General features: G+C 41.2%; 1 protein-coding gene and 1 pseudogene across 1 annotated transcript in view; one reads left to right on the top strand and one right to left on the bottom strand.

The window, feature by feature from the left end:
- Window positions 1-1,226: 1,226 nt before the first annotated feature.
- CDH1 (cadherin 1) overlaps window positions 1,227-19,088 on the bottom strand; it is an 85,403-nt gene continuing 67,541 nt past the window's right edge. The window contains exons 7-16 of the mRNA XM_036275573.1: window positions 18,414-18,589; window positions 18,013-18,141; window positions 16,452-16,631; window positions 14,758-15,002; window positions 11,545-11,690; window positions 8,328-8,552; window positions 7,760-7,990; window positions 5,183-5,313; window positions 4,161-4,304; window positions 1,227-1,753 (exon numbers count right to left, since the gene is read on the bottom strand). Coding sequence (XP_036131466.1) covers window positions 1,544-1,753; window positions 4,161-4,304; window positions 5,183-5,313; window positions 7,760-7,990; window positions 8,328-8,552; window positions 11,545-11,690; window positions 14,758-15,002; window positions 16,452-16,631; window positions 18,013-18,141; window positions 18,414-18,589 — 1,817 coding nt within the window. The 3' untranslated portion in view covers window positions 1,227-1,543. The remainder of the gene's footprint in view (window positions 1,754-4,160; window positions 4,305-5,182; window positions 5,314-7,759; window positions 7,991-8,327; window positions 8,553-11,544; window positions 11,691-14,757; window positions 15,003-16,451; window positions 16,632-18,012; window positions 18,142-18,413; window positions 18,590-19,088) is intronic.
- On the top strand, window positions 12,646-13,849 carry LOC118638759 (annotated as a pseudogene).

Below are 19,088 nucleotides of genomic sequence, written 5' to 3' on the forward strand. Positions count from 1 at the left end.
ACTGAGCTCATCTATCATTTGTTTTGCCTGGAATTGTGGTGTAATCAAATAAAACAAGTTTGACAATGATTTAACAAAATTCTTTAATAAAATTTTAAAAAATAAGTATTTAGGAATGAATTTATCAGCTTGACTTATTTTCCTTTTCCATCCCAAAGAAAATAGACATTATCAGCACCTGCAAACATAACTCAAAACTATAGTGATAGTCTACACAGAACTACATTAGAGTTTATATTGCTGAAAAATCAAGACAATTCCAAGAAGTGGTTGCAGGAATGATTTTTTTTTTCTCTGAAAAACAGCTGAGAAACTGTAAAGCAATTTAGATAAACTTCTTTTCTGTGATTGTCAAAAGTTTCTTGATGGTCACATTTCAACTAAAATAATATCCAAATTGAGGTTTTTCTTACCCCTACCTCCCTTGCTCCTAAGAAAAAATTTGGAGTTTCTAATGTTCTGTTTTCTTGGAATTTGGGACAAATGTGTTCAGATCAGCTAGTATTTTCCATGGACATCAACAGAAGCAAGCACTTGGGGATGATTCTGGGCTTTGAGTATAAACCATGGTATACAGATCCTGGTAGAAAGCACATGTTGAGATTCTTCCATTTCTCCAGAATTTCAGAGCTAGAGGTAGAGCCACCTCAACCATTCCTAGCCTTGGTTTGCTAAATTGCCCGGCTCAGTGACAATTTATCTTGCCATCTCCAAGCCCACTTTTCAGGTTTTCCATCTGCTGTAACAAGCCATTTTCTCTCTTTGGCTGCAATGCTTTAGGCATTGTTCTGAGTCCCGAAATATATCACTCTTTTAAGTTTAGTGATAAACATTAAAAGTTAAGTGGCACCTGAAAACTCATCACCTTTTCTGGTCAAGTCTCCTTCTTTAGAACCAAAGTACCCCATAATGACATTCACATAACAAACATTCCTACTCAGAAGTAGTGGATAGATGTCTATTTCAAATTACACATTCAGGAGATAAAAAAAAAGAAAACTGTTAAAGGTCTTCAGAATATACAATACCCAGTCATATGGCCAGACTAAGACTCTTACCCTAGAAGAGATTAATAGTTTCTGCACCAGAGAACTCCTATCTGGGGCAATGTAAATTCAGGAGGAGTAAGAGTGAATACTGGAACATGGGATACCAGTGTGGTGATAGGATTAAAAAAAAAAAAAGAGCACACAAATTAAAAATAAATTTCTATGTATATACAAAGCAATAGGGCAATTGACCCCTCCCCTTCCTTTAAAAAATAAGACAAAAGCCTTAAGATAAGCTGCAAATTGCAGGCTTATAAAGAGTGATGAAAGAAAAAAAGGATTCAAGGAATAAGTCAAAATCTTTCTACTACACACAGATTAGATCTATAAAGTAGAAATTATAACTATCCTAACTGCATCACCGATCACAGTCTCTCTTCCCCAGAAATTCATCCTAAGTGAAGGGAGCTGAAAGACCACCAGAAAAAGTATTCCTACATTTCCCATCACATGAGTATAGGGACCCATCTCTCTTCTCATCTGTCTTGAGTTCCCTAGTCATCCACACCACCTCCGTACATATCTGCCAGCTTCTTGAAGCGATTGCCCCATTCATTTAGGTAGTCATAGTCCTGGTCTTGGTCTGACTCCGAGGAGTTCAGGGAGCTCAGACTAGCAGCTTCGGAACCACTTCCTTCATAATCAAACACGAGCAGAGAGTCGTACGGGGGAGCAGTGGGGTCACTATCAGCCGCCTTCAAATTCTAAAGAAGAAGAAAAAAACACGATCTTTCAATGAAAGGAACCATATACCTGTCATTTAGGCAAGATGCCTTCTCTTGGTGCCTCAATCAAAGTGGACCACATGACAAAGCAACCATCCTGTAGAGCACCAGGAGCAATCAACACTAACAGGGTAAATTTTTTTTTTCCTTTATTGATTTTAGAGAGAGAGGAAAGGAAAAGGAGAGAGAGAAAAAGAAACATTGATGGGAGAGAACACTGATTGGCCGCCTCCTGCATGCCCCTACTGGGTATTGGGCCCACAACCTGGGCATGTGTCCTGACGGGGAATCGAACTGGAGACCTCTTGGTGCATGGGTCAATGCTCAACACTGAACCACACTGGCTGGACTAACAGGGTAAATTTATACAAACTGCCGCAGAAGTCCAGCTGGTGTGGCTTAGTGGTTGAGCATCCTCCCATGGACTGAGAGGTCCTGGTTTGAATCCCGGTCAGGGCACATGCCCAGGTTGCGGGGCCAATCCCCAGTGGGGGGCATGCAGAAGGCAGCCAATCGATGCATCTCTCTCACATTGATGTTTCTATGTCTCCTGTTCTTCCTCTCTCTCTAAAATCAATAAAGAAAAATATTTAAAAAACAAAACCAAAAACAAACTGCCACAGAAGACGGACATGATATGTTGTTAATGAAAATAAAGTTATAGGAAAATATGCAGAGTATTTGCCCCCCTAAGTTAAAATGGTAAGTTAGATGTAGGCAGGGAAGATATAAGCATGAACCAATCTGGATGGACAGAGGCTACAAACAATGAGGACAGTCATACCGATCCACACAGGCTGCATTTCAGCCCACAAGGTCTGCAAGACTGAATGCCAGACAATTAACAGTTAATTCTGGTAAGTAGGGTCAGAGAAATTGAGAAAAAACTTACATTTTTTAATTTATATACTTTGTCATAATTTATATTTTTAAAATGGCAAACCATATTCTTTTTGTAATTAAAAAAAAAGAAAAAAGAAAAGCTACAATCAGATGTGATAACATGCAAATGAATGTGAATGAATGAAAGGACCTGAATCCAGACGTATCTAAAATGGATGGTTGAAACTGGCCCTTCCTATTCCCAGTTTTCTCTAAGATCCAGTGGCTAGAATGGATGTGGCTTGGTCACTTCCAACATTGTTGTGTTTTGTATAGTCTTTGGTGGCAACTCCTGTGAGAAGCTAAAGAAAATCTAGCTGCATGAAGACTTGCCACAGGCCACTGGACCATCAGACAAGCCCTGAAAATCATTCCAGTAACTGAGCAATTGATTAGGTAACATAGTTTAAGAAAATAGATCCTACTAGACTACATTATCGTATTTGTTATTTTTGCTCATCCCACCTCCACTTATTCCTCATCTTACCCTAAACTAGTTAATGTCTAATTTTCCATCCTCCCTTGCAGATAGGGGCAATCTTGTGACAGTTCTGACCACTAACATGTAGGATGAACACCCTTCTTGCACAACAGTTTGCTAGGAGAAAGATTTTGGCCCTCTGCTCTGCCCTTTCTACTTCTTCCTGATTGGAATACAGACGTAAGGCCTGGAAGTGTGGCAGCCATATTGTGATCATGAGACAACAAACATGAGAAAAAGGATCTACATTTGTATCATGTAGCAGGAAGGTAGAAAAGGCTGCTGTTCCAGTCTCATCTGCTTACCCCAGCCTTCTATTTGCAAAAGGTAAATCTACTTCTATCTGTTTAAGCATCTTTTATTTATAGCTGAGTATATTTCTGATATATACAATATGAATAGCATTTTTCTGGCCCTTGGATACATATTTACATTAACAACCATCAGTGCGATGCATGGGAGAAGAGACCCATTAGTGAAACCAAATTGGATCTACTTTGAATCTCTTTAGTTTTATTTCTAATTCTATTAAATCTTTTCAAGTAATTCGTGGTTTTGCCATATGGACTTTGCAAATTCACTAAGACCAATTCACAGTGCTATTATTTCTAAAATTCGGATGAGACACACACAAAAATAGGGCTCAGGGATCATGTAAGATGAAAATATGGTAAAGAAAAGAATCTAGACTCTCACTTTTTTTTTAATCCTCACCCGAGGACATTTTTGTATTTATCTTCAGATACAGTGAGAGGGAGAGAAGAAGGAAAAGAGAGAGAGAAACATCGATGTGAGAGAGACACATCGACTGGTTGCCACCCACAGGACCCCAACTGGAGCTGGGGACAAACTGCAACCGAGGTATATGCTGTTAGCAGGAACCAAACCCAGGACTCTCTGGTCTTGAGCTGATGCTCTAACCGCTGAGCCAAACCAGCCAGGGCTCTTTCTCACTTTTGACACAATGCTCCTTTCTATGTTTAGAGATGAGTTGTGCCTTGGCTTTTGACTTTGCTTACTCACTTCATCAATAAAGTTTCCAATTTCATCAGGATTGGCAGGGCGGGGCCGATACTGGGGCAGACTCAGGAGGGTTGGTGCCACATCATTGCGAGTCACTTCGGGCCGAGCATCCAGGCCCCTGTGCAACTGGCTCAAGTCAAAATCCTTTGGAGAAAAAGGTAAAAGTACAGCAAAGAGTAAACCAGAAACAGTCATAAACACAGGGCTCTATTTGTTTTATAGGTTATGGTACTAGATGATGACTTAACTACCAACTGTATGATATTTACAAGCATGTGCCAGTGTAATCTAAAATGATAGTTTTCAACCTAAGAGTCTCCATAACAGCATAAAAGGATTGTGAGGAAAACATGTGGATACAGATGGAGACAGTTGTACCTTATTAACTTCTTACAGGGTATGATTATTAGATTATTATTCAGTAAATATTTGCTCCCTTTCCACCCTATCCAGACTCTGTGATGGGTCTTATACTTTCCTTCTAAATGCAGCAGACTTTCAAAACTTCTCTGGAAAACTCTAGGATAAGGCAAGTTAAGACCATCTCCAAATTAGGAAAAATAAAGAAAGCCTGAAGATTTAACATCTACAAAAACCAAAAAAACAGTTTAGCACAACTAAAATAACTCATGGGAAACAAAATATTAAGACAGTTCAGTTGCTCCACATCAAAGATAATTTGAATGAAGTTCACTTGCTGAGACTAGCAATGAGGAGAGTAGGCTCTGGAGTCAGACTACCTGGTTCTAAATGCTTTCTAGCTGTGTGACTTTGGGTAAGTTGCTTAACTGCTCTGTGTCTTTGTTCAGTCATCTGAGTTCAGAACAGTTACCAATCAATAAATATAAGCAATGTTGTATTAATGATGATGACCAGTGACAATGTCTATGTTCTTGGGTAAGTTTTAAAAAAAAATAATATACAAAGTGACAGAGAGCTACTTCAAATGTCTGCCCTCTAATCATTGCTTCTTCCAAATAACAAGGTTGCCATTAAGATTTTTACCAGTTTAAAAAACCCACCTGGTCCTCTTCTCCACCTCCTTCTTCATCATAGTAATAAACATTGTCCCGGGTGTCATCTTCTGGGGGCAGTAAGGGCTCTTTGACCACCCGTCTCCTCCGAACAAACAGTAGAAGCAGCAGAATCAGGACTGTGAAGGGGAAGAGACAGTGATAAGAGTCAGAGGTCAAGAAGTCCATAAGCAGCAGCTATCAGAGAGCACAACTGCCTTGCATACCAAACATGCTATTAGACAACACGTGGTGATGCTCACATCCCTGAAGTTAACATATGCATTACAATATACTGGACAATATGTGAATTCAAGTGTGGTCTTGAATTCACAATTGGATCTTTTTTTAAACTTTTTTATGTTTTTTAGAGAGGAAGGGAGAGAGAGATAGAAACATCGATGTAAGAGAGAAATATCGGTCGGCTGCCTCTTGCACAGCCCCTACCAGGGATCAAGCCCACAACTCAGGCATGTGCCCTGACTGGGAATCAAACTGGGACCTCTTGTCCACAGAACAATGCTCAATCCACTGAGCCACACTGGCCATGCCTCACTGTTGGATCTTAAACCAATCAGTTATTTTCTAAAATCTGAGGGGAAGTGTTCCAAGCAATGGAAATGGTACTGGCAAAAGCAGGATCATGCTTGGTGTGCTTCAGCAAGGGGGTGGTCAGCATGGCTGTAGCAGAATGAGTGAGGGGGAAAGAAATCTCAAGGAAGTCAGAGGGGTAGCCAGGACGGGTGGGCCACTGGAAAGACTTTGGCTTTGGTTCTGAGTGAGTTGATGCCATTGAAGTTTTGTGAGCAGGGTTGGTCCAGCCTAAATGTGACTGATACGTGCATATTATTGTTAATCAGTTATGGGTTGGGGCATAGACTATTTAAAAAAAATCACCTGGTATATACCTTATCTTCTCTTAAGATAAAGTCATGTAAGCAAGCTTTAAAAGCTATTTAATTTTTGCCCTGGCCGGTTTGGCTCAGCGATTGGAGCGTCGGCCTGCGGACCAGAGAATCCCGGGTTCAGTTCCTGCTAGGGGCACGTACCAAAAGAAACAAAAAAAACAAAAACAAAATTTAAAAAAAAGCTATTTGATCTTAGGATAAGTTCAAAGATATACAATTAACATTTAATATTTTTTAAAATATTAAACTATTTATTTAAATAAAAAAACTATATATAATTCAGTATTTTCTTTATAGATGCTTGTGCCCAAATACCTATATGACATTCACATACCTAGTGAAGCATTATTGCAATAAAACAGGAGGTTACATAAACTTGGAGAAAGGATTTCTTAGAAGTACCCAGTGGGTGTGGTACCAGAGGGTGGTGTCACTTTAGACTGACTGAACTTTCAAGGGGATTTGAAACTAATTGCAGATAATCAAGATGCCATCTGCATCCTGTGATACACTACTCACTACTGAATGACATAGAAGATGTGTCACAGCAAGATTTAAAGCCACAATATAGGCATTTTGCAAGAAAGCACATTGTTTCAAAGGTGTAAAGCTGAAATGCCCAAAAGTATTTGCAAGAGGACAACAGTCTACTGAGTGACAGCACTGTTCCAGGCATACAGAACATTTGAATACAAACATAGGGTTGTTCTCACAATAATTCAGATGGAGAACATATAGCTGGACAACTAGTTGCTTATGGATATAAAATTACAGTGTTCCGTACAATGAAAGGTTGCTGCCATCTTTGTTCTTGTAAGAAGAAGAAGATGCCCTGGAAAAAATACCAGATTCTGTCCTGGCTGGGTAGCTCAGTTGGTTAGAGCATCATCCCAATACACCAAGGTTGTAGATTCGATCCCTGGTCAGGGCACATACAAGAATAAACCAATGAATGCATAAGTAAATGGAACAACAAATCAATTTTTTGAAACTGTAAAAGCATGTGTCAACCCTAGGTGGGCTCAGGTGATATCAGTTTTAAAGACTATGGCAGAAACTGCCAAACTTTTCCCAGATTCCTTTTTCTCCTTCATTCTTTGTCATTGATGCTCACTGTTCACCCCACACTCCACTCCCACCCTCTACTAAGTTTTAATTGGGCACACAGTCACCCAGTTAGAGTGAGAACTTCCAGGTGTGGCTGTGTTTGGGCTAAGGGGATATGAGTGAAGATGATGTGTGCAATTTCCAGATGTGTGCCTTCTACTCCTTCAATCATCCCTCCTCAATGATCAAATGTGCAGGTGAGCTGGCCAGCTCTGCACGTGCTGATGAGGACAGCATCCCAAGGCCTTGCTCTCCTGAGTTGGTCCAAGGACCTTCAACACCCAGCATCACCTGGGAACTAGTTAGAAATGCTGAATCTGAGGCTCCACCCCAAACCTACTAGATCAAAATAGTCATATTAAAAAGAGGCACAGGTGATTTGTATGCCCTTGAGCTTGAGAAGTACTGCCCTGAGGGATTGGAAGAACAATAAAATAGAAGGACTGGGCCCCCTTTTGACTGAATACAATAGGCAGCCTTCCAGTCTTGGACCACTGACTTCTCAAATGTTCAGCAAGTGCTAAACTTCTCCCAGTTTAGAAGTCAAAATAGGCTTGTCAGCAGTACTTACTTAGCAAAGCAAGGATGCCTCCAAGAATCCCCAGGATGGCAGGAACCTGCAATCCTGCTTCAGCAAAAGCCGCGTTCCTCTTACAGCTGCCGACGGGCCCTTCACAGTCACACACAAACACTTCTAAGGTAGTCACCTGATCTTTGTTCTGGTAATCTTCGAGTCTGAGGTTTATTTTGTAGTCACCCAACTCTAAGGTTTTCTTTGGTTTCAAAAGGAGAGATTCGTGTTCTAGAGAAAGCACAAAAATAAGTGATGGGACCAGGAGAGAAAAAAAAGTTTATTGTAGAATAAGATTATTAAGGAACTAAAGACATTCCAAAGCTGAGTAAAGAAAGCAGAGCTGCTTGGGTTGCAAATTACTAAGTAGTATGTTACAGAGTCAACCAGCAAAGAAAAGAGACTTTTGGTGGAATGCCTCAAATGTAGAGGGGACAAGGAAACAAGCATCAAATGAAAAGGTGACATCTAGATGTTGAGAAGGGAATTTCAAAAGGGGAGGTAGTGGTGGGGGCAGGGAAGCACAAGAGTCAGAACAAAGTTTCCAAAATGAGACTCAAGTTCCCACCTGGGTCATTGTACTCAATGGTCCAGTTGACACTTGCCCCATGTGTTAGTTCTGCTCTGAAAGGAGATGTGTTGGGGGGAAGATCTGGATCAATGATGTTGATGATATGAGGCTGTGGATTCCTCTGGCAGAATTCCACATTTCGAGGTTCTGGTACGGGGGCATTGTCATTCACATCAGAGAGGATTAGGAGAAGGGTTCCCGTTCCAGTAGCAAGTGGTGAACCTAAGAAGGAATACATAGGATATATCATAGCTCAAGAACTGATGAATTCCTACTGCCTCCCATTAGACTGAACACAAAGCTTGTCCTAGCTCTTAAGGGGTCACCTACCCATGGAGCCTCGTGTCCTGCCAATCCCAGGGCATCTTCACTCCTGATTGGGCAGGTCTCTGACATGCTTATTCCCCATTTCGATAACAATTATTCATGTTATTCCTCATACCAAAGCGCCCTCCTTCCTCTTCTTCACCTATCTTTATTCATCCATTAAATTTTCACCACTCTAAGAAGTCCTCATTGCCGCCACCACTTCTCTTTTCTGAACTTCTATGACTGTAAGGTCATTAGCAAAGGGTCGAGCCTTTAAAAATAGCTCCAAGTTGATTTTCAAAATAGATCTGAAAGTTCATACACACTTCTGTTTATATTTATTTTACATCCTGATGCAGCACCCAGCATATGGTAGTAGAAAAAGTACATACTCAAGGAATCATCACCATCATCAACAACAGTAGTATATTGTAAGGGGAAAAAAACAAAACACAAAAAAACCCAGGGGACTATATCTCAAACCTGTAAGTAGTTATACCTGGGTGATTGGGTTGCAGCCAAAGTCTCCAACTCCCTCCTCCCTTGATATATGAAAAGAATTCTGAGAAACAGGATGTTCCAGAACACTACCCCAGGTGTCCAGGTTGAATCACCCTGGGAGTGGAGACCCTCCTTGATCTCCTTACAGTTACACCTACGCAAGTAGCCAAATCACATTGTCCTCTCCCTCTAAGGGCTGCCAGCCGCTCACCCATACATCCCATATATAACCCTGCCTGTTAGAGATACCAGCACTGACCCCGCCTTAGGAGTCAGCCCTGCAGGTAACTCCCCAATAAAGTTCTCTTGCCAGAACCCAGGTGTGTTCCTCCCTCGGCCGACCTTTCACTGGGTGGCAAGACTGTAGTATTATTTTTTCTTTTTTAATGGTTAAAAAAATCCCACTACAGCCCTGGCCGGTTTGGCTCAGCGGTTAGAGCATCGGCCTGCGGTCTGGAGAGACCCGGGTTCGGTTCCTGCTAAGGGCATGTACCTCGGTTGCAGTTTGTCCCCGGCCCTGGTTGGTTGTGTGGGTGGCGACCACTCGATGTGTCCCTTTCACATCGATGTTTCTCTCTCTCTCTGTTCCTCTCTATCCCTCCCACTCTACCTGAACAAAAATTGGAAAAATGTCCTCAGGTGAGGATGATAAAAAAAAAAAAAAATAATAATAATCCCACTACACGGCATAAAATGTACCACCTTTTTAAGAGTACAGTTCATTAGTTACATTGTTGTGAAACTCTCCAAAACCTTTTCACTTTGCAAAACTGAGACTCTGTATCCATTCAACAATTTCCCATTTCCCCCTCCATTTCCTGGTAATCACCATTCTACTTTCTGTTTCTATGAACCTGACTTTAATACCTCATGTTAGTGGAATCATACAGTTTTTGTCTTTGTGTGACTGGTTTATTTCAATTAGCATAACGTCCTCACCATCTATCCATGCCATAATATGTGACAGATTTCCTTCCTATTTTTTTAAATCCTCATCCGAGGACATTTTTGCATTTTTCTTCAGATAGAGCGGGAGGGAGAGAGGGAGGAAAAGAGAGAGAAACATCGACATGAGAGAGACACATTGAGTGGCCGCCACCCACACGACCCCAACTGTGGCCGGGGACAAACTGCAACTGAGGTAGGTACCATTAGTGGGAACCAAACCCAGGACTCTGGTCCATGGGCCAACGCTCCAACCGCTGAGCCAGGCCAGTCAGGGCTCCTTCCTTTTTAAAGTTGAATAATATGTCCTGGCCAGTTTGGCTCAGCGGAGCATCGGCCTGCGGACCAGAGTCCCGGGTTCGGTTCCCGCTAGGGGCACGTACCAAATAAATAAATAAATAAATAAATAAATAAATAAATAAATAAATAAAGTTGAATAATATTCCATTGTGTGTATGTACCACATTTTGTTTATCCATTCATCTGTGGATGAATTTTTTAATTTATCACGTGAATTTTCTTGTTTTAACTATGAGCAGTATCACAATTTTTTTAATCCTTGCCTAAGCCTATTCTTCCATTTATCTTTAGATAATAATGGGAGGGTGTGGGGCAGGGAAGGGGAGAAAAAGGGAGGAAAAGAGAGAGAGAGAGAGAAACATTGATATGACAGAGACACATCGACAGGTTGCCTCCCGCATGACCCTGACCAGGGCAGGGGACAGAACCACAACCGAAGTATATGCCCTTGACTGGAATCGAACCCAAGAATCTTTGGTCCATGGGCCGACATCCAAACCAGCCAGGCCATCTTCTAGGCACATTTACATAAATTAATTCAATGAATTCTGATGGGATATTACCATTTTGTCAGATAAAGGAACTGAGGGCCCTGGCCAGTGTGGCTCAGCAGTTAGAGCGTCGGCCTGCGGTCCAGAGACCTAGGTTCGGTTCCCGCTAAGGGCATGTACCTCGGTTGCAGTTTTTCCCTGGCCCTGGTTGGTCGTGCGGGTGGCAGCCACTTGATGTGTCCCTTTCACATCAATGTTTCTCTCTCTCTTTCTCCCACTCTATCTGAACAAAAAATGGAAAAAAATGTCTGAACAAAAAATGGAAAAAAATGTCCTCGGGTGAGGATTAAAAAATAAAAAAGGAAACTGAGGGACATAAAGATTAGGGAATAAGTCCCAGGTCACATAAGCATTGAGCTTCAGTCCTAGAATCTAAACCCAGGCAGTCTGGCTGCCATGGGGAAGGAGTAGGGTTCAGGTATAGAGGAAGTAGTGAAAAGGAACTTCCACATGACCTAAATAAATAATTTTCAGTTTTGACAATGAGAATGCTTTTGTTTAAGAATAAAAGAAAAAGACTGAACTCATGCCTCCAAAAGAAGAAGGGGGAGGGTATGTGGCAAGAGCTAGTTGAGGCCGCAAAGGCCAAAGGGGAAGGATGTCCTTACCATTGTCAGTAGCTATAATGAGGGCGGTGTATGTACTATTCTTCACATGCTCAAAATCTTCTCTGTCCATCTCAGCCCGAGTGGAAATGGCACCAGTTTCCGGATTAATTTCCAGCCAGTTGGCAATATCCCTCCAAATCCGATACCTGAAAAGGCACAAGCGAGGGCTTAGAATGGGAACAGCAACCAGCATGTAGCTAACGAATTGTAAAGTTCCTCTTTGCTGAGCAGTTCCTACCTCTCTACATTTTTTTACTTCTATATTTTTAAATCATACCTATATAAAAGTTGTCAGAAAACCATGTACCTTTACCTAGATTCATCCATTGTTAATATTTTTATATAAATTTATATTTATAAATAAATATATAATATTTATATATAAAAGCTGACACAGATACATAATATCTTGCTTTGCTAAACCATGAGAATAAGTTGCAGACATAATGTGCCTTTACTCATAAATACTTCAAAGTGTTATCATCTCCAAAGAACAAAGGCATTTTCTTATATAACCAACAATTTGATTTTCAATTGCAGGAAATATAACTTTGATAAAATACTATTAATAAATATATAGTACACATTCAAATTGCAATTTCCCCCCAACTATACAGGTGACATTGTGTCCTTCTTGGTGCATCTCATTAGGAGTTACATGATGTCTGTTTGTTCTTTTATCGATGTTCACTCTGATCACTTGGATAAAGAAGAGACCACCAGACTTCTTTACAGTAAAGGTACTTTTTTCCTCTTTGCAATTAATCTATAATCTGAGGGGAGATAATTTGAGAATATCTAATTCACCAACTAACTTTCATCCCATATATTTAGCATCTATGAATAATTCTTGCCTGAATAATGAGTACTATAATCCTTACGTATTTTTCAAAGCAAACTCTTTCAGAACATCACTCAACACCCCCACCATTAGCATTTGGAGATTTGGATTGATAAGGTGACTTGGGGTGGGCTGCTGTATTGGCATTTAATGTTAGGTATGAGACAGGCTAAAAATCCTTATGGTCTCGCAGAGAAAAAAATGTTGTTTTTTTCAAAATGCCAAGAGAGTTCTTTCCACCATCTTTTCGTGCCCCCATAATGTAGCATATGAATGTCCTGGCCAATGCTCTCAAGAATATCAACAATGCCAAAAAGAGAAGCAAATGCCAGGTTCTTATTAGTCTGTGCACCAAAGTCATCGTCCGGTTTCTAATTGTGATGATGAAGCATGGTTACATTGGTGAATTTGAAATGATTGATGATCACAGAGCTGGGAAAATTGTTGTGAACCTCATGGGCAAGTTAAACAGGTGTGGAGTAATCAGCCCCAGATTTAATGTGTAACACAAAGGTCCTGCTTCCATCCCATCAGTTTGGTTTCACTGTACTGGACAACTCTAGTGGGCATTATGGACCATGAAGAAGCAAGACAAAAAACATACAGGAGGAAAAATCTGAGATTCTTTTTCCAGGGATGTAATACATACATGCAAATAAAATGCCTTAATGGGAAAAACAAAAGCCAAGAGAATTCTGTTAAGCAACACCTTATCAGGAGTACCAGAAACAGTCCATCAGAAGAAACAAAGGCATGGAAAACAATTATACTGCTCAGTTATTCATTGGGGTCATGGAAAGGCTCAGAAAGGGAAACAAAGAAACCTAAGGAGGTAAGGGCCTTGGATACCTGTAGGCTTATCCCTACTTCCTTAGAAGTGCAAAGCAATAAACTACATAGAGTGGTCTTTATAGAGGGGTAAGGGTGTACACACACTATTAAGACTTAGTCCCTAAAGTTGACCAAAGCGAGGCTTTAAACTACCTATTTCACTATTGCAAGCTAAGATATCAACCCAGCTGGGAAACTCCTGAACAAAAACTTTACAAAGTTATCTTTGGTTCTTTACTATCTTTTGAACTGGCTGGTGTAGCTCACTGGATTGAACATCGTCCATGGAGTGAGAGGTCCCTGTTCAATTCCCGGGTACATGCCATGGTTGCGGGCTTGATACCCAGCAGGAGGCATGCAGGAGGCAGCCGATCTATGTTTCTCTTTCACATTAATGTTTTTCTCTCTCTCTCCCTTCCTCTCTAAAAAAAATCAATAAAAACATTTAATAATAATAATATAATTTCTCATCGTCCTTGACCTAATAATGCTAGCTGACACTAAGATCATTAACTGGACACATGGTTTAAAGATATTTATGAGTCTTTTCATTCCAGAATAACCTCCACTTCCAGAATAACCTCAGAAGTTGAAGTCACACTTAAACTCTTTTTGTCTGTTTAAGTTTCATAAGTCATAGGCACTGAAGCTAAAACACTTGTTGCCCACAACAAGAACACACTCAATTACCAAGCATGACTCCACTCTGGAGTTTTTTTTTTTTTAATAAGTTTTTTTCCTTTATTGATTTTAGAGAGGAAGTGAGAGGGAGAGAGAGATAGAAACATTGATGAGAGAGAACATCGATTCGATTGGCCACCTCCTGCATGCCCCCCCACTGGGGATCGGGCCCACAACCTGGGCATGTGTCCTGACCCGGAATCGAACCAGCATCCTCTTGGTGCATGGGTTGACACTCAACCACTGAGCCACACTGGCTGGACTCTACTCTGGATTTTCCTAACATTTTTATAAACAGTTCAGAGCGTTCTGACAGATTCTGCTAAAGTAAATATTAACAAGTAGGAATCCAGCTCTGAGAGAAGAGGAAGTGAGTACAGCAGAGGAAGGCCTCTATTACCCCTGGAAACCACACAATTACAAGACACACATGCCATGTTTGGGTTTGTGCTCTAAAAGTTTTTCCTAGTCAAACCCAGCTCTAAAAAATCTAACGCTGTTGCTCTTGATTTATGTGTATTTTCAGTATTTCTGGCTGTAATTTACACTATAGAGGTATCTTCAAGTTTAAAAAGAACAATAAACTATTTATAAGCAATGCCATGTATGCTTATTAAAACCACATTCCTGCTATACTACATGAACTCAAAGAGAGGAAGCATGGTATACCTAGAATGGCTAGCTATGAAAGGAATGGAAAAGGTGTGGGGAATGAGGATAGAAGTGTGTGTGTGTGTGTGTGTGTGCGCGCAATTGAGAGAAGGAAGGGTCTTACACAGATCAATGATGATAAAATGCTATAAACTATAGAAAATACACACACCCAGTTGCTGCAAGTCAGTTAAAAAGTCCACACTTACGTTATCTTCTGGTCCATGAATGTGTCTGGATCCTGGGCAGTGTAGGATGTGATTTCCTGTCCCACTGGAAAGTCTTCAGGCACCTCCACTCTCTTTTGAAGAGGCATGAAGATGGGGGCTTCATTCACATCCAGCACATCCACGGTGACAGTGGCCGTGGAAGTGGACAGAGTGACCTCAAAGGGGGCCTCATTCTTTACTGCTATGTAGAGAATGTACTGCTGCTTGGCCTCAAAATCTAAGCCCTAAAGAGCAGAAAAAAATGAGTTTTAAAAAATTTTATGTTAGTAGGAAAAAAAACTTAACTATCGCTTTTAGTGAGCAATGTACCCGTGATCCTCAAATCTAGTTGCATTAGAGTTGAGAACCCCAGAAGAAGAAAGATGGACTCATGAAATCTCAAACAGCAAGCTTCAGTTACAAACACTAGTATGTTAAGTCAAGATCAGGAAGAATGTTCACATGCTGTGTAACATGCTGTCCATGAGATAGCAAATGGACAGAAGGTCCTGCTATCCTCCTCACTAACCCAGGGATTTTAGTGGCAAGAACTTGGAGTTCAAAGAATCAGTCAGCAACCAGGTCAAATCCCAGCTGGGAAATTTCCCAGCTGTGTGATTTGGGAAACTTAACCTTTGGGTCTGTTTCTATAGCTAAGTAAGTATTAAAAGGCACTACCTCACAGAGGTGCCATATGGAATAAACTGGGAACTTTTATGAAAGCCTTATGTATAGTAGGGACTCAAATTACTCATTTCTTTTTACTGTTGATAGAGTAACAACAGAGGGAGATAAGATTATATACTAAGTAATTTGGAAGTGAAGGGTTTCCTCATTTGCTCAAGAGGAAGTGAAAGTTCTGGGGCTAATCCAGGGATCTGTTAACTCTCTGACTAACTTCAACAAAAAAATTACTCAAGGCCCTGGCTGGGTAGCTCAGTTGGTTGGAGCATTGTCCCAATATGCCAAGGTTGCAGGTTTGATCCCTGATCAGGGCACATATAAGAATCAACCAATGACTGCATAAATAAGTGGAACAGCCCAGCCAGTGTGCCTCAGTGGATTGAGCGTCATTGCATGGACTGAGAGATCCCAGTTCGATTCCCTGTCAGGGCACATGCCTGGGTTTCGGGCTCAATCTGCAGAAGGGGGCATGTGGGAGGCAGCCAATTGATGTTTCTCTCTCTCTCTCTAAAAAAAAAAAAAAAAAAAAAAAAAAAAAATCAATAAAAATGTATTAAAAAAAATAAGTAGAACAAATTGATGTTTCTCTCTTAAATCAATAATAATAATAATCACTCAACTTCTTAGTTTCAAGTTTCCAATACATTTTTCAAACACAGTCATAATTAACCCACTTCTAAAATAACCCAGCAAAATAGCAGAGACCAGTAAACCATTTTTGCTCTCATTTGCAAAATGAATATGGGCAATAGACAAATGTTTCAAGGGAAGTGACTATTAAAACAGATGGTACTTCCTCTTCAATTTTAGGATGCTGGGTAGGAGCTTCCTAACTTCTTACAGGAGCCTGAAGAGTCACTGTAAACCACAAGTGGTACACAGAACTTGGGAAAGCCAGCTATCCCTACTGTGCCAATGCCATGCTAATCTACTGAGAAGACACCAGGGACAAGGGAGTGGGCAGCTAGCTGGGCTGTCAGTTTCTGCATCTTGCCAGGCACCATACAAACCTTAGCTGTTTTCAAAATGCCATCGTTGGTTACTGGGTCTGTGGTGACAACAAATTGCTCCTCATCATTTAATACGGTGTACATGGCCCTCCATGCCGGGGTATTGGGGACGTCAGCATCAGTCACTTTGAGCGTAGCAATTATGACATCAGCCTCATTCTCAGGAACCTGCCCCTGGTACTGCAGAACAAAGGAGAAGATGGGACATCCTGAGACAGTGAAACCAGGTGTTAGGGGGCTAAGGGAATGCTTTCTGAGCCCAGGTTTAGAGAAGAGTCTCAGAGGAAGTGGTCACTCAACCAGCAGGGCCCTTATTTCCTGCCAGTGGATCAGCTAGCACTCAGGAGCATCCTCTTTCATGAATACCTAAAGTAGCTTTCCAAAGCCCTGGCTATCTGAGCCCCTCAGCACACTCTGGCCCAGTTGTTGACTGAGTTCTAAAATTCTAAAATTCTTAACTCAGTCTACAAGGTCCTGTAGGACCCAACATCATTCGGTTCACTACACTGTTTTACAGTTCTTGCAAAGCATCAAGTTCCCTCTTGATTCAGGATTTTGCATTTGCTGATCCTTCTGCCTACAACACTCTTCCAACCTCCCTTGTCCCACATTTGCCAACCTCCTTTCAAGTCTTACTATAAATGCTACTCACTGTCACTGCTAATTGCCTACTGAATATTCATTCTCTTCTTCTTCACTCGCTGTATTGTTGGAGGCAGCAATGTTTCCGAATAAAATACTATATTTCCAGTCTTTCTTTGCAGTTGTTAATGAGATATAAATAAACTTTGTGGGATGTTCTTCCCAGAAAAAAGAGCAGCAATGACTTTTGCATCCTCTGCCCTTGCTGCCTTCCTGAATGAAGCACAGATATGGCTGGAGTTGCAGCAGCCATCATGGGCCACAAGGTGACATTGAGGATGGAAATCATGCCCCAAGGATGGTGGGACAGCAAGACAGTGGAGGCTTGGTCTCTACCGACAGAGTGGACTATCCACCTCTGGATTTTTGTGACACAAGAAAAAAGGCAACCCTATTTGTTTAAATCCCGAGTCTAGTCTCTGTTACTAATCATTGAACTGATTTCTAACTAATACAATAAGGTTTAAGGTTCTTTCATGTGGCTTAGCCCCTTCTCCTGGACCTCATTTAATATAATTGCACACAACTATCCATTTATGTTGTCTAATGTCTCCCTAGCTAGACTATGAACTTCATGAGAATGGCATCTTTGTCTACCTTGTTTGTAATAATATCTCCAGGGCCTAACATAGTGCCTGGCATAAACTCAGAAATTATTTTGTTCAGTGAATAAATAGAACCTGGTAAGATTTGCTACCAAGATGCACAGTACGAGAACATGGATTCAGTAGGTGCTTTTTTGTAACTTCACAAAATTTTACCAATACGCACCAGGCAGAGACAATTGTCCCCCCAATCTGCTTACTTCATAGTTTAAAGTTCACTAGTTGGAGGAAAGTTTTCAAAGGCTTCACTCAGAAGCACTTGTAAAGTGACAAAGGACCTTTCTTTGGAAACCATCAAGGAGTTGCAGAATTACCATGGTTGGGTCAAAGATGGGAGGGTTGTCATTGATGTCATTGACCGTGATCACAGCTTTTGCAGTTGTGCTTAAGCCATCACCTTGAAGGTCAGCAGCATGAACCACCAGGGTATAGGTGGGATAATTCTGCAGAGAAATCGAACACACCCAAGTTAGAACCAACAGTCACATCAGCACAGTCCATAGTACAGAAACAAAATATTTTATCATCTGCTTAAATGCTGGTCTACCAACCAGCCTGTCCACTAGGCACAAAACCTCTGGACAGATGTTTAGACGCAAAGCTCAGACCACAACCATATAGGTGGTAACTGGCCTCAGCAGAGTTTTACATTGTCCATGGATTTAGCTAATGTGCATTTGCCCACAACATCCTCTGGATCTCTCCCCCACCTAACCTCACGGTCCAGCCCAGTGGTGAGCACACTGATGACTCCTGTGTCCCTGTTGATGGTGAACATGTGGTCATGAGGCAGCATAGGGTCTTGGCTGTCGATGGCATAAGCGATAGCGGCGTTGTAGGTGTTCACTTCGTCATCCGCGTCTGTAGCTGTGACCTGCATCACGGAGGTTCCTGGAAGCATCGAAGGAGAGGATGATTCAGTCAAGCTGCACTTCAGGGTCTGATCAATGCTGCTCAACTCAACTGTGTCCAGAGTGTTAAAGGCAGGGCCCCAGGGACATACCATGTTATTTATAGCTCTTCTGACTGCTAATTTCCAAATTTCTTACCAAAGTGCTACAGGAAGAAGGAAGCCTTCCACCAGATGAGCGGGATTTTAAGAACTCAGCTTTTCTAGCAGCTATTTTGGGTAGGGGTGGAGGCGAAGAGGAGATGGGGAATAAATAACCTTAAACTAAAACATTTTGCCATGTCTCTTCTACTGAGTGAATAGCCTAAAGAATAGGGAAAAAAATCCCAAGATTTTGGCAACTGATTTCTCAGCCACAGCTTCACCTGAGATAATGGGTCATTTAAGATCATTGCCTTCAAGATGGAAGAAAATATTTATAACACATGTGACCGACAAAGGACTGGTTCCTAAAATATCTAAATAACTCTAAGACTTTAT

Source organism: Molossus molossus, unplaced genomic scaffold (genome assembly GCF_014108415.1).
Source record: "Molossus molossus isolate mMolMol1 unplaced genomic scaffold, mMolMol1.p scaffold_m16_p_21, whole genome shotgun sequence".
NCBI lineage: Eukaryota > Metazoa > Chordata > Mammalia > Chiroptera > Molossidae > Molossus > Molossus molossus.